Source organism: Eleginops maclovinus, chromosome 9 (assembly GCF_036324505.1).
Source record: "Eleginops maclovinus isolate JMC-PN-2008 ecotype Puerto Natales chromosome 9, JC_Emac_rtc_rv5, whole genome shotgun sequence".
Lineage (NCBI taxonomy): Eukaryota > Metazoa > Chordata > Actinopteri > Perciformes > Eleginopidae > Eleginops > Eleginops maclovinus.
In genome coordinates this window covers 18,994,775-19,011,737 of record NC_086357.1, presented here as the reverse complement: position 1 = coordinate 19,011,737, position 16,963 = coordinate 18,994,775, and the positions used below count along the sequence as shown (strand labels likewise).

The following is a 16,963-nucleotide window of genomic DNA, read 5'->3' as shown; positions in this document are numbered from 1 at the left end:
TAGTATCATAATGTGGTCCGACAGCCGGCTGGTTTTTCAGTGATGTGCACCCCTGTTTCAGTTCAAGTCACCCTGGGAGATATGCATCAGATAGGTGATCCTGTTGTAGTGTCCTCCTGACCCCAAGAACTTTCACCAAGAGAATTATTTTGATCAAAGACCAAAGGCAACTATTCCTAGGACATGTTTACACTTTACAACAGAGCAGTGCGCTCTTTCAATTGACTTCTTTACAGTATATCATGTGTTTAGGGAGGAGATCCAGCACTATTTCCTTGTTTGCAAGATTTTCATGGTTTCACATGAGTGCTTTCAGGACTTTTTGCCCATGTTTGCTTCAAACTTGATCTGAGTGAAGTTTTTTCTACTCAAGGCTTTACTTTAAAACTTCTGTTTTGAAGTAAAATTAATTGTAAAACTCAAGAATGTTTTGATACAATGAAGCCGAATAACAAAAACAATGTGCAGACACCGACTGAGCGCTGGCATGTCGGGTTGTGCTCTTTCATAAAAGACAACAACATCACTGATTGGAACAGTGCATTAATGATATCATCATATTATGTTGATGGGAGTCTTTTGAGAAAGTGACTTGTGGCTTGCTGAAACATTTGTTGTTTATCTGACAAATGTGAGACGGGTTCATAAATCTGCAATATTACATTAAAATGTTGAACACTACATTTCCTGTAATGGATGGAGAATATTCAACAGAGGGTGATTAATACACAAAATTGATTGATGGAGAGAAGAAAAAAAATAGAAGAAAAACCTTGATGGGATTTGAAGTCTTATTTAGGAGATTAGGACAATGGAAGAGTGTCTCACGAATCGTAGACTGATTCTTTGCATGAGCAGCTTTCAATTAAACAGTTTTCAGGGTCAGAAAATGTCTTGAATCATTCATTTATATTATGGTGCATGCATGTGAATTTCTTGGCAGATTTAGCATTAAACATTTTATTGGAAACAAAAGAAGAAAAGACAAACTGATATCATATTCGGGCTTCTGATGTATAAAAACACAGAATGTATTTCCTTTTTTTTTTTTTAACAACGCTGCAGTATGTCAAGATGTTTCAATTTTTTTCTGATGGCCTGAGGTTCAAGCTAGCAACCACGTAGAATAGATCATCACACGTAAGCTCAAGACTACTGCACCCTCTGTGTGTCACATCCTTACATCCTGACATATGATCTGTTCTAACACAGCTGTTCCCTCGAATTACTTATTATAAGAGATAAACACATTTGTAGGCGAGTAATGAGTTGTTTTTTCCCTCAACACTAATGTCCTGGCTGCAGGGTAATTGCATCTGCAGACTGTTGACAGAAACAGCATATGTACACGAATAAGTGCAGTAAATGAAGTGCATCTTTTGTGATAATAAAGACAATTTTTTACTTGTATCTCTTTACGCAAAAACCATTAACTCTGACAATGTTAGCCCTGTGATATACTAAAGACCGAGACTATTTGATATCCCACAACCCTGACAAGCAGACGCAGTACGGATGGGTGGGTGATTATTTATTAGTTAGATTGTAAGTTATTTTTTCTTTATTAAGAGAGTTTTAATGTTGATATTTGTTGGTATAGCTTGATGCTTTAGCTGTTTATAGTCTTGATCATAACATATTATGTATATATTAGTTGAAGGTTTCACTTAGTCTTTATGTACATGGGTGATATATCCAATTAAACCTTTGGCCAGATGAAGGTATTATTGTGAAGGAAATTGTACATTACATATACATTACACACAGTGCTGATTTCTCCCAAAACATACATGCACTGCCTGGCCAAAAAAAGGTCACAAGCCTGTGGGGGGCAGTGCTATGATCTGGGGTTGCTGCAGTTGGTCTGGTTTGTACCCAAAGAATGAGGTCAGCTGACTACCTGAATATACAGAATCACCAGGTTATTCCATCAATGGATTTTTTCTTCCCTGATGGCACGGGCATGTTCCAAGATGACAATGCCCGGATCCATCGGGCTCTCCCGTCATCAATACAAGATCTTGGAGAAAACTTAATGCAAGACAGAAATAAATGTTGTGACATTGCAGAAGCTTGTGGAAACGATGCCACAGAGAATGTGTGCCGTAATCAAAGCTAATGGCGGTCCAACGAATATTGGAGTGTGTGACCTTTTTTTTGGCCGGGCAGTGCATTATGTGCATATAACTACAGCTACAATCAAAACGGATCAGTTGGTTGGGCAGGTGAATCCTAATGGTGTGAATTCAGAGGTGGGCTTGAGCTGTAATAGTCTGACACTCGACGGCCTGATGCCTTTGCAATGATTTCTATTTAAGCCGTATTTGCTCTGCTTGTCCTTAGGAGCGGCATCCTGTAAATACCTCAGAGTGTTTTTCACCATCTATCCCCCAATAAATGCATTACACTCCTCCACCTTACCCAGAGATTCATTTCTTTGACGGATCTGCCATGGCACATCCTCTCCATAATGAAATATAATCAGTTGTGCCGCGCTGAAATAAAATTTTCAGGGAACCAGTGAATTAATTATTCCCATGTACATATATTTTATATTGCACAATTACTGAAGTTGTTTGTTGATGATAAAGAAGTTAATGAAGTTTTGGTTAATACTTAGTTAATTTTGTGCTGCATATGAGATTAACAGTGTCGGGACCAACATCATTTATAAAGAGTTGTTTGTTTTAGTTGAGAGAAATGTGGTATGTTATTTCAGCAGCTACTCTGTGGATTTGTACTTATATTTATGGACTCTTCCACATGATCCTTCGTGTTAGTTTAAAGACTCTGAATGAGATATACCCATCCTAATTCTAATAAATCACTATTTAATGTAACATAGGTATGAATCTTAATGTCCCCATGTTGGTGCTTAATCAGAGAGTTGTTAAGGTGCTGTAATAATTTAGATTTTGCATCGCAATGAAATGGTCACCGTTGGATGGTGTTAAGACTTTACTCATTAATCATTAATCAGTCAAATAAGTTATTAAACTGACTACATGTAGTTATTGTTATATTAGCAGTACATGTGCAGAGTAAACAAAATGCAAACTGTTCTGGGAAAGAACTGCCCTCTGGGAAGCTCCACTGGGAACTCTATGCCTTCAAGGGTTTTTCTTGCACTCGCACTGGGACTGATAAATTGGGGCGTGTTGTTTTTATACTGTCACACAAATTCTCAGATATGTCTTTGGTTTACTTGGGGTATATTTGTCAATTGTTTTCTGTTATAAGCATTTTGTTGTGCTGTCTGTTTACAGTTTTTTAAAATAGCGTTTGCAAGAGTTGCATTGTCTCTTTTGTTGTGTGACTAAGATAATTCCTGGTTCTTGCGATGTAGGCACAATGACAAGAGGGGCTTTAAAAATATGTTCTGGGAACTTTAAAAGTTTCCTCCGGTCCAAAAACACCTAAAACATAAAAAGACATTATTGTGAGTTGCAAAGCCTCTCCTGAAATATTCATTTTATTCAGAATACATTCAGTGAGCTGCACTGAGCATCTGACACCATGGATATAGTGTTCAACCAAAGCAAGAATAAACAATAAACGTGTTAATGTCTCACTTCAATTCACTCGCTGCTGTAAATAATAACAGAAAGGGTTTAGTTCCCATAGTTCAACAAGATCAATATCACCTGTGTGACACCTGCATAAGTAAAAGCCTTCCCTAAAAAAGGTTTGTCTTGGGTCTGATGACAGCAGAAACCTGACATGCCCTTCAGTAGCTGAATGCTACAGGTGCAGAAATGGAGCTTCTGGCTGGCTTTCAGCAAATCGCTTGAAACCTCTTTTGTTGAGGGATTTAAAGCCTCACCAAAGCTTAAATCCATACAGACTTGTCTGTCACAGTACTATGGGAGACACTGCTGACAGACATACAGAGATCACCGACTGAGTATAGTGCTGTCCAGGCAACCTGTGGGTAAATATCTGTGCCAACTATTTAAACTGATTCCCTTAAAGTGAATTGAAAACAAAAAGGATGATGAAGTTAAATGAGGGCTATTGGTCAAATACATGTCATGCATTTACATTTACTTTTAACATCTATTTATTTTAATCAAACCAGAAACCATGTTTTGTAATCTAACTTTTGAGTAGATCAGGTACGACCAAATACTGAACAAGACATTTTCAGGCACATTTTTCAAATTGATCTGGAAATAAAATACAAATGTTTAAGCTTTAAGACAAAAACACAGACAGCACCCAAACCGAAGAACGCCATGGTCGTGCAAATGGGACCATCATTTATGAAATATAAACATTTTCTCCTAGACTTTCATACAATTTGCCTTATTTTTGCAACCAGTGGAGTTGCTTCCTTCCGGAAAGAGCGCAGGTTTAAGGCACTCCTGCATTGGCTTCCCTTTTCAGACCTGGAAGTTGTCACTTGCACTAAATAGAGTTATCATTCTTAATATCCACATTTTTAGGATTTTTACTTGCTGGTATAAAACCCTGTGTTCTTTGCTTGATTGTTTATAGAAACATTCCCAATTACAATAATTTACTACCTGATTGCCTCTAGCACTGTTATAAATATTTTCCTATGCTACATTACGCTGAATTAGACGACATTTTATGATGCACGCAAAAAACAATTAAAAGCTTTGCTGCAGCCTCTGATCCCACTCATTACCTCTGTGGCCTGAATTGCACGTTATTAAGGAGAATGTAAGTTAACCACTGATTAGAGTTGAGAAATAACCGTACCATGCTGTTTTTCTGGGTTTTAATTATGTTCATATTAGAATAATTGTAAGATATTTTGCCAAGAGCACAAAAGAAAAAATGCTTAACCAACCAAAACATGCCTGTGATCCTGAGTGTGCCTTTAAACTGTTGGTGGCTCAGAGTTAGATCATGTTTTAGAGCTCAGACAGGTTTATTTGGATGCCGGTGACTTAAAGTCACATTTTTCCTGTCTTTATAAACCACTTTGGGTACATGAGTGGGTACTAAATGTATCCTCGGGAGACGAGACCAGGAATAGAGGGCAGTTATTTGTACTGGAACATAAATTTCCCTGGGCTGCTGTAATCCTGGATGTAATTTGTGCTGTGTTAGCCATCATCGCTGAAAAACTGGTTGCAATGACAACCACAGTACAGACTCAGTTTTGCACAATGATGTATGAGCAGCTGCTAAAAGTTGAGCTGTTATTTCTTCAAATTATTTATCAGCAGTTTTTAAGTATGCTGCCACTTACCAACATTGATTATAAGAAGCAATCCCTGTAACATTTATGAAAGCCAATAAACAGTGGTAGGAAATGTCCCACTTATTTTAAAAAAACACTTAATGGGCTGCTTCAGTTGAAATAGCAGCAATAAAATTGAAGACCCAGGGTATCTGAGTATTAACACGTCAGTTATTGGTTTTAATATCTCGAGTGTTCAGGATCCTACAACACACTCAGCATGGCCCTAAGTGTGTATCCATTATTATTAATTGTGTCTGACTGCATCATTTTCTACACATACAGTGTGTGTCTGTTTGTCAACAATAACCCTGTGCACTATAATTTCATGTCAGCACAGCCTGTTTTTGGCTTAAAAAGTGAAGCTAATGTGAGGTGCCTTAATACTGCATTCTCTTTTAAAGCCAGCAGGGGCCACTCAACTGGTAGCAAAAAACGACAAATTGTATAGAAGTCTATGAGGAAATTACCCCTTTGTTTTAACTTGTTTTATTAATGCAGTAAACGTTATACTGATGAGTTTAGGGTCACAACTGCTAGTTTTAAGACTTTTTCAATAAAGTATTATACTCATTTTTTATGTTTTGGTCCCATTTATAGTGAAATACATGATTAAGCAGGGCATGCTTGAACAACATACTTCTTTCATGGTATCAAAAGCTGTATGAAATAACAGTTGAAGCATTTTTCTGAGTTGCAAGTCTTTATTAAGCTCTCCAAGCTTTATTTAGGGCTGCACAAGGACTGCTTTTGCACCTCTGGCCACCAAAATGGCAAACTTTGTTGCACGCCAAATTAGTAAGCTAGAGTGTAGACAAGGCTCTGCCTGGAAGCCTGAACATTGGCATGTGTTGAGGGGCCTGTACCGAGGATCTATTATACATAATCATGATTTATTTACACAAGCTCCCTGAGTCCCGGATAGCTACAGTCCACACATTATTTGCCATCGTGCCACGTTTCCCTCAATTGCTTATAGAGTATGTGCTCGTCCCTGACTGTGATCATGTTTCAAGCATAGAAAGGCATCCTGGCTATTGTCGAGGCATTTCTCTGAAGCCAAGAGTGAATCATGCGAGAGGTGAAAGGCTAAAGGTCAGCCAGGAGCGCAGAGAGATGCATCACAAACTACACTTCATTATCACAGCCAGCTGATACTGCAACATGTGGACAACCTGAACAGCAGATTGTGCTCCAGGTTCTGACCAGACCTCTCAATACAGTGGTGAATGTTATTCAACACTCATACATGAATTTTAAATCTGCATGCAAGATGAGATAAACAAATATCTATTCTCATGAAATATTCTTTCCAAATATGTCTTTTTATGCAATGTTTCCTCCTGTCTACAACCAGCTCTTTGTATAAAGCATGTGACTATTAGTCTCCATCTTGCTCTGAAGTACATCTTGTAGGAGACTCTCCTGTTATATAATGCAGGAGTGTTTAACCCCATAAAAAGGGATCAACGAAACAGTGACCTGAATTCAAAACCCTTGGTAATCCCTCATGAAATCCATCTTTTATATGAACTATGAAGAATAAGGGTATGTCGAAGTTAGGTAACTGCTTTATATTCCCACGAAAACCTTGATCTACTGGAAATACTACTTTTATTTTAAAGACAGTGACAGAAAAACTTGAGGATTCCTTTGCCTCAGAGTAGATAGGACATGTATAGATTCAATGTACATATTTACTGAGAAAAAAAGATTGGGCATAAAGTGACTGGAACTTGTCTTTACCCTTTCATACCACTATTAGGCAGGATAACCGTACAGAAATAAAGTTTAGAAATGTAAAAAGTGTTGGTACAGTTATCTCCTGAGTTAATTCACTGCCTTAACCCTATAGCATACTGTTGCCCTCAGTCAACAAACCACTTTTTTCGACCTCACACTGGCCCTTTAAATATTTAAATATTTAAAAATATATACAATGTCACCAGACATGTTTGTATCCAATAAAATGAGGGAATGATATGGGAGTGGCATTTTGTCTGGGGGTGGAGCAGTCCTTTCTGCAAGCAAAGCTGAATGAAAATAAATACTTTTACTCCTTATTAAGGAGCAAAAGCAATCCACAATGGCTCTATTGTTTTGGAAGCATTACCCTGAAATTGTATCTGGTCTGAAACGGTCCCACACTGGAAAAACAGGGCTTAATGCAGGTAGTCTTTGATGGAAAGTGGATAGCAGCCTGTTTGTAAAAACGAGCGGAGTTCTGACTTGTCAGACGTGACACCTACCGCATGTCTGAATAACAAAAAGCCGATGGATAGACAGAGTCAGGTGTTCTTTATACTGTATTCTACGTCTGAAAAGGGATTTACTCCCAGTGGGAATACTAATCATCCATTTTAAAAACAGGCCACTTAATTGACAAAACAGGCCACCATCGGCTCCTAAGCTCAAGGATTTATCATTGTTATTTGTGATTGTTATATGACTTTGAAAACACCAACTCTCCAGAAGAGATGTAAATAAATTGCTTATAGAAGAAACTCTCTCCAGAATCACATACAATGAATCTTATGGAATTCATAGAGCTCTTCAATCCTACCTATGAGAACGCCTGCATTACTTCCAGTAAATGGATTAGTTTAAAGTGATGGCTGAGGGGCTTATAGGAGATTGTAAATACATTGTTCAGAGTCTTGAGATAAACAGCAACATGTATGTCCTCTGCCAACAACAGCACTCAGAGATTTGATCAATCTGTTTACATAATGCTGCAGTCAATCTTATCTGTTGAGGATTATTATGCCGTATTAAGGAAGAAAACAACTGAATGAAAATGTGTTGAAGCTGTTTTGTTCAGCAAAGAATTAAATAAGATGATCTTCCACAAAACAATGTATAATCAGATTTCTATCTAAGCAGCTTGCACGCTTGGAAAAAATAAACATTACAATCTTTTTCAAAGTTTTAAAAAGATGGGTTGGTCACGGGCAAAAAAGTTTTAAAAAATGTATCAAGTTCTGTGGTTATCTACTGCAGTCCTAAAATTAAAAAGTGTAGCTTATTTTTCTTACACAAAGCTGAAGGCAGGTCAAAACTGTAAAACAATGCAAACTGAATCCATACAAGATATCCTCGACACTGTTTTCTCCCACAACACCTGCCGATACTGCACTGAAGGAAGATGTGGTGCTTTTCAGATGTATCATTTGCCATTAAAAAACAGCCAAATGTTAGGAGCTTTTCTAAATCATCTCTTGCTGTGTGAAGGCTGCTTCTGGTGTCACCTTGGCAATGGATGTCGTTCATTTATACTGAGTGACACTAAGCCAGAAAGTGGGCGCAGGTGGCTTTTTGGACTTTATTAGGAGCATTATAGGCTTTCAAGGGAGTACTCCCTCTAGGAAAATGCATTTTGTGAAATGATCAGCTGAGGAAATCAGTCAATGAATTTCATTTTATTTGTTTTCTTTTGGCAAGAAGGAATATGAAAAGCCCTAATATGATCGAGCTAAAAGGCATCCAGTGAGCTCCATGTGCAGTCTGAAAGGCAGCTTCCCTTAGACTACAAAATGTAGGCACTGAGTGTGATGAGCAGCAGCTTTGTCTCTCTTTGGTCAGCAAATTTAATTGCAAGTATATTTTTTCGAGTCAAAATGTGTGGTCTCCTGTGGCGACTATAATTCCCATCCATCTGTGTGTCACAGAAATGATAAATAGCATGCCATATAATCTACTGCTGGCTATGGGTATAATGTGAACTGAATGAGTTTCTGCAGTCTTTGATTTCTGCCATAAAGTCAAGGTGAAGGGATGACAAGAGTCAAAACCAATTTGACCTCTTATGTAATCAATTTCTACTGTTATATGATGTTTGCTAAGCAATTATTGGAGCGCTAGTACATGTATTTTCTTCATATGAGGGGCTGTGGGTGGCAGACAGAGGGCAGCAGCGTGTGTGTTGTGTGTGTGTGTGTCTGTGTGTGTGTGTGTGTGTGTGTTGAACAGTAAGTTAATAGTGAAAGCCACATACTCTCTAGATACTTTATACTATCAATGCTATGATATCCCTGTGCAATACAGCAGCAGTCTGTGAGTGGGTGATATTTAAAAAAAAGCTGCTGCCTTCCAAAAAATGCAAAGAGAAACAGAGGCAGAGTAACAAAATAACATTGAGGTCCAAATAGGATATGTAAAAGAGCTAAAAAATAACTTTAAAGGCCATGTTATTACGTACAATAGGTTTATTGTATTATAACGTATTATAACAGTAATACTACCCAGATATTTGACAACGAAGTAATAACAGAGATGACAATTTTAACTCAAAATAATTATATTTTTGAGAGCAGACACGAGCTAGTGAGTTGACTGCAACCACAGCACATATTTTAAACCACTTAGGGATCACAGGATGCTATACTAAGGGAAAAATGTCATAGGCTTGGCACCAACAGCTTGAAACATCCCGAACTTGCATACGGCATCACTTTTCAGTCCTGAAGTTTTAACCTTCCAGAAATAATAACAATACATCTGTAGTGTTAATCAGCACAGCCAGAGATACATCACAACTGTCAGTAGCCCAGTAAACATGGACACATTCATCTATCATACACTGTAGTGAACAACATGGTCTGTGTAATGAGCTCTGTATGATATCTGTCATCATAAGTACTTGATAAGTACTGCTGTGGACGACCATGCTCATCACTGTCTACAGTCAACATCGTGCAGTGACACTCTTTTCATTGCCATAGTCTTGTGGAAATGTCTTCAGTCGATGTGTTGTTACCGTAGACAGCCCCACACGGTATTTCCATCATCATAAAGTAAAGTATTTTCTGTAAGTTGCCCTGGACAGGGGCAAAAAAAAGCACTGAGTTGACCAACTGTCCTGACACAAGTCATTGTTGATTTCACTGTTGTAGGGGAAAGACTCTAGGGCTGCAGATAAGACTGTTGCCATGGTCCTGAAGGAGATACCAAGTAAGGCGTCATCAGAAGGGAAGCCCCTCCTCACAGTGACTACCAAGGTGGGCAGAACCATTTCAGAAACACCCCCCGCCCTCCCCCCCTGCCTTCAAGTGGAATGTCCTCCTGCTGGTCATACTGAACAATAGCAAAGCTTTGAGTGTCCTATATCTGACCTCCACTGTCTACTAACTCATTACTTTATTAGCCTTTTGACTGCTACATCTAACAAAGAAGCAACAAATATTTCATTTCCAGCTGCTCTATGGGGTATAAAACCATCCTACTGCATCACCACATCTACACAAACAGTGAATCATGTTCTTATCATCTATTGGAGCAGCCTCAAATTGATCCAATTATCTATATTACTTTTTATCTTTTCAAATTACCCTCAGAAAGATTTATAGTGCTCTTCTAGTTAACATTTATTGTGCATTCAGTTTGAGGGTCACACAAATTTCCTCTCTCATTCCAAATAAGGTTGGCATAAACTCCCTCATGAACTTTTTACACCTCATAAGCAGCTAATCCTCTGCACAAACAGTGTATGAATGCATTTCCAAAATGCTTTGCGACATGGCAATGCATTGAGCTTTCTCTGTGTACAAAATACTGCAGCAAACGACTGAACCCACTGCTGAGCTTTCACTTCTCTTTTGCTTTTTTAAGTGTTGTTGCTGGATAGAGCTGGTGTTCCAGATGCCAATATGAGCTTTCTTGATCTGTGCTTGATTGCTTTGTGTACACTGCGTGCTGCTGTGTGTCTCTTGTAAAGCTGTCGATGTTTTTCTGATAACTTGTGGCATGCTTCATACATGTTGGATTTTCTAACACAATGTCTGGTTTTGATAAGCTGTCATGCAATCATATAATGCTTCCATTCAAAGAGAGGGGATTTATTTATGTCTCAGAGATGGAAGCTGCTGAGTTCACACTAACATTATTACAGAAGGTTAAATGTGTAAATCATGATTTTCCATAATTAAATAACTGTATAAAATGGCAATGTCCCTCTGCAACAACTTATCTGCTGTGTACTGAACTGACTGAATACATTATATTTCCTTAAGCCAGTGCAGTAGCACAGAAATCAATATTATGGACACAACAGGTTCAACGATACCGTTAATATTTGAACACCTACAAAATCAACACTGTTTTCTTCTAAAAACCCATTGAACTGCTCCACAACTGTCTTTCTCTGACATTAACTGCAGACTAAACTGAAGCCACCAAAAGTGTCCCATTGTTCTATGAAGCAAGTTTAATATATATTACGATGACATAAATATAATTCATTATGGATCTCATACCAGTGGACATCTTTTCATAACTATCATACTTTTTACCTCTAAAGTGACATCACATACAACGGCTGATGTCATTTGACCAGAACCACCCAACATACCAACAGTCCTTTCATAAACAGCAAAACATTTCAGAAGTGAGCCAACACATAGAGCAACTATAAGCATTAGTAATTTAATATAATCATGGTTTCATTTGTCATTATCAGGGTAGATAGGAAGTGTCCACTGCTTCGCCCTTACACTGACATATGGTTATATATTAAACATATTTTTAAATAAATGTGTTTTGAATGTGCAAACTTGGGTACAGCCCATTTAAAAAACATTCTCCAAAACAAAACAGCCTTGTTTTATGACAATGAGGCTGTAGAATGCTCGTAATCCTTCAACATGTCGGAAAACATGACAACTAAGCGCCTGCTTGCAGTCACATTAGAGTACCTGCAACCTCGCTGTCAAGTGAAGTGGCTTCTCAGAAGTGCAGTGCAAAACAACACAACAACAAATAGAAAAGACTCCAAAAATCTTAACAATGATCACTGTTTAGAGCGGATGCTGTGAGCAATACCCTAACTCTCTCAGATGCAAGCACACACACTGAGGTAAGAAGCTGTTCCCAGTCATCATTGTTTTGCTAAGATCAGCTGCTAAATAATTCATGGCTGAATCGAGTAAAGCAAACACCAGGAATAAAACAGATTAGGTTTTCTTTCTTATGTAATCAACATTATTTCAATCCCACTAGATTTCTAAGTCCATAACATCACCTCTCGCTTGGTTGTGTTGCTTTAACCGTCTTTTTAGGAAAATAAACACTAAATAAACTTCAGTCTCAAGCTGATCACTTGACGTTGTTTCCATGTGGCCAAACACAATTCCTGATTGCTGTCATGCTCTCCAGTGGCTGAGGATGCCGTTCGAGAGGCATCGTGTCCCAGCCTGATGTCACTTAGCAAGTGACAGAGGCCAAGTGACAGGCTGCGGCTCCTCACACCACATGTCAAGCCAAGTCAAGTGTATTCGTAAAGACCAATTTCACATAAGATGTCTCATTGGGCTTCACAGCAGCAGGGGTCTCTGCCCAGCTCCATCTCAGAAGATGGGAACAACTTCAAAGGAAGCAGCAAGAAACCAGAAGTCATGTACATCTATAAAAAAACAACAACTCTAGCAACAGAGACGAGTATTTTATTTAAGATATTATGTTGGTTAAGCTCTTCCCTTAGTTACATTGAAGAGGATTTCTAGTGGGAAAACAAATAGCATGTAAATGAAGCGCAACTTCCAAACAGTAAATGCGCTGCAAACTATGAAATATGTTCCCTAATTTGTACAAAGCCGAACAACAGTTTACAGAGATCTTAAGGGATTGTCTTACTGCACGTAAAATGTGTAACATTTGCTGCTTGAAGGATATACAGTAGCTGGTGATATTGTATGGTGTTTTTACTGTCAACAAATCCCATGAAAAGAACCCAAACTAATGATGGATTGATTCTTCAAGTACTGATTGTGTAGCCAAACACTTGGTATCTTATTTCTCTTAGCCTCGCAAAGATAAAAACTAAAAAAAGAAACATGAATGAGTCACACTGCCTGCCACACTTCAGTATAACAAGCATTCTGTCATTTATTTTGAGTCAATGTAACATCGTGTTGTGCCATTAATACCTCCAAAAGAACTAAATGTGTATTAATCTGCAGTTAAAAAAAGTCCCCAATGGACGATTTTCTGCTACAATGTTTGCAAAAAACATCAGTGCCCAGCTGTAGGAGAAGTATTTGTGACCTGTTTTTTTAAGATTTGCATCTCCAAGAGGAGTTCATCAGCTTGGGGCTGGAGACAGACTATTGCTTTGTAGTGTTCTGTCTTTTTATGGAGTTAGCTGAATATAAAATAATACAGAATAATGCAACTTAATACACATATAATAAATATGTGTATTAAATAAGTCATGTTAAAGTGGCCCTATTATGCTTTTGAAGGTTTTCCCTTCCCTTTAGTTTGCTGTATAGGTTTCAGTGCACTTTAACATGATGGTCGGCAAAGGCTGTCCTTTTTAAGTCATTATGATAGGACTTGAAATGCCCAACTGAACTCCAGTATGCAGGCCTATGGGAGCACATTGAACAGTTTACTGCACCCCACTACAACAGATCGACACAACTGTAATGAGTAAACAATCTGCTGCAATATAGCATAACAAGAAATATCAGAAACTTAGCATTGAAATACAGATTCTGAGTTAAATGTGATATATCATAACAAATCCCACGTTAGCTACACATACTGAAAGTTGATGGCGTTAACTTTTTCTCACAACATCCTCCCCTAACACAGCCTTAAGCTCTCCTCTAACAACTATTGTACATCCTCTGCTTTGATATATTCTATACACCTTTCCCTTTATGTAGTGTTTTCCATGATCTCCCCCTCCCGCTGTCCTCACCTTGATCTCGCCGCCTTCAAAGCTCTGACAAGTTTAACTGGAACACACTTCCTTAACAAACACATCTGAGAGATCCCTTGGTGTCAAGCCCAAGCGGCACAATTAGCTCGAGTTTTTCCATTACATAATTTTCTTCATTACTCCTTAAAACAAACAAAGTGCGAAAGTGATTTGCATATGGGAGGAGCAAAGGGTATAACAGAAGGAAAGCAAAGGAGGGAAAAAAGCAAATAGGGAATCAGTAACCTCCTTCTAGTGAGAGTAATGGGCAAGCAGCTCAGGAAGCGGCTCTCGTGGATTAAAAGTCAACCTTTAATTGGGGTTTGCATGCTACCTGCTTCCAAAGTGCAAGTCCAGCTCCCTGTAGATGAATCTGCTGTCCCCGTTTTCTGGATGATTAAAAGAGAAAAAAGCAGAGGTCTTATCGTTTCAAGAACATTATTTGAAAATGGCCCCCATGGCAATAAAAGGAAGTGCTTTGAAGAACATCTACAGTACAGTGATCGGTGTACTGTATATGGCACAGTTACCTCCATACAGACTGCCAACTATACTGCACATAAAGCCCATAAATCCAAGTGAATTGTGATATTATAAAAAAAAAGCTTAATGACTTTTGCCATTTTTAGAAGCGACTAATTCTGAATCGCTCTGACAGTGAATTTAAAAAAAACCTACAGCCATGCTCTTTGCTCTTGGATACAGCTGGAGGTTGTCCACAATCATATTCATGCTAACATGCTCACAATACAAGAAGGATAATGTTTAACATGCATTATATTTGCCTTTATCACATTTCAGTTAAGCGTGTTGTGATGGCAAATTAGGACTAAACACAAAGTGAATCTGAGGCTGTTATAAGGGAATAACGAAATGCCAAATGTATTGCATTAAGACATCATGTGAACAGAAATGACTAAACTACAATTCATAGTATTCCATTCAACTATAGTGGAATTATTTACCTAAAGAACTCCAGTGTAATTCTCACTAAGTCACTAAAGACAAGTGGCATCAATTACTGGCACGCCTTTCAATAGATGTTAAGATATTTCACCCTGAAGAATTGACCAACAAACTGTCTTGCAGGAAACGCTAAATCGTCTTAAAACTTTACAACACATGTACCAAAACGGTATAATGCATCAGTCAGTTGGTGAAGCAGCAGCGTCCTGCACTACAGATCCACAAATATTGTTCTCATTTTACAACTAAGCAGCATGTTGTATTTCCTGAAAATATGCCAACACTGCCAGCTTTAAAAAGTAAACATGACTCAGCAGGGCCAGTGTTCTGTCAACATCTCTCATTATTCCCTGAATTACTCCAGACTATTTCTGAATTAAATGTATTAGTTGAAGCATATGGTTGAAGTGTACTATTTATCTCTAGCATTCTGCTCCGCTGACAGTGCTGACCTTCAGTCAATCATTACCAAATATCATAAGAGCAAAAACAGTAAGTCTTAAGGGAAGGCTTCAGCCTGCAGGCATTGTAAAAAGAAATTGTGGCCAAACTAAGTGAGGTCATTTATTTTTAGGGGGTTTTAGACAGTTTACTGTACAGGGATTTAACAGTCCCTCTCTTTATAATGCAGGAGTTTTTCCAATATGCTTCAAGCATCACAACAACTGTAATTCTCTGACAGATGTTTCTCTGATGTTTGTGTTTTGTCTACTCAGCCTTTTTTGCATATGTGAATAAACCAGACAATGAAATGGTTTTAAAAATGTCAAATAAATAGGAGCCAGTTTTCTTAGGAAATCTACATAGTAGCCTACACCTAACACAGTGAGCACGACATATATGCTTCCCTATCATCAATGAAATTCTTTAAAAGGGGAAAAAAGTGTTTGATGTTGTGAATAATAAGTAGCAGGGCGTGAGAATGATGCTGTTTTTGTTTCCTTTAAATGACAAGCAGAGCGTCTCCGCTCTCACTGGCAGAGTTAGTTCATTTTAATCATTGTGACTTGTCTATAAACGGAAACAAACAGTCTAATTAAAACAGCAGAAGTTATTTGAAATAATTAATTACTTCCAATAAAGGTTAACGGTTGAGTAGGCTATTATTCTGCCTGTATGAAAATTTGAAGATTAAATTAAGCCTCTGTCTTTTGGAGTCAACAGTGGCTCAGACACCCACTCAGACTCAATTACACATTTCCAAGCACTGACCATAAATCACGGATAAATTTGACCTTTAAAACCTGTTTATTCTCATATTATGATTTGTCGCTGCAGTCCAAAATTGGGGGGGGGAAATGCATGGGCAGGCAGCAGCGGCGGGTGAAATCAGGTTACTTCACACTGTGAGGCTTTCTCTGAAGCAAAGCTTTATTCCGACACCAGAACAGCACAAACTCTAATTACCTATGCTGGGTCAGCGTTCTTTCAGAGCAGCACAACACAGTAACAACCCCTCTCTGGATATTATTGATGAACTTGTTTCAAAAGTTTTCTGTTTTTTGTGAAAGTATCTTTTCTTCTCTGACCATCATTATCTTCTACATTTCTTAATGTTATTGTTAGACATCATTGTTAGCTGCCAACACTAGCAACATTTCTGTTAGTCAAAATATATAATTATATAATTGATTTTATCTTTATTGTGGCTTAATAGCTTAAAAATATATGTGTGTACTACGTCGATACTTCATGACTTTTTCTCATTTCATGAAAAGATAACATCACCAGGCATAGCTATCTAAAACAAATTCAACTTCAGTTTTGGGTGTTCATTTAAGACTTTGGAGGCTGTGGTTTGTGGGGCTTTGACTCTTCGTTATACTGAAAGGTTTATTTTACATGTTTTGAATTTTTCCATCTCAATTAGAGTCGGCGAAATAACATGAACAACTGAATATTTCTTCATCCTTTGTTCAAATTTAAAATAATTTATTATAGGCCTTATTACAATATTTGTATAAATAATAAAACCCATAATACGATTACTTTTATTCTTTACCAATATAGGTTTCAAGGATACATATATAGAAGTTGTGTCTGTGAAACCCAATACAAGAAGGAGGAATAACTACAATCATATCATT

General features: G+C 37.9%; 1 protein-coding gene across 1 annotated transcript in view; it reads left to right on the top strand.

Moving 5' to 3' along the window:
- The window catches only part of pex5la (peroxisomal biogenesis factor 5-like a), an 82,522-nt gene that overhangs the window by 25,804 nt on the left and 39,755 nt on the right, over positions 1-16,963 (top strand). Inside the window, 1 exon segment of the mRNA XM_063890930.1 lies at positions 10,105-10,209. Coding sequence (XP_063747000.1) covers positions 10,105-10,209 — 105 coding nt within the window.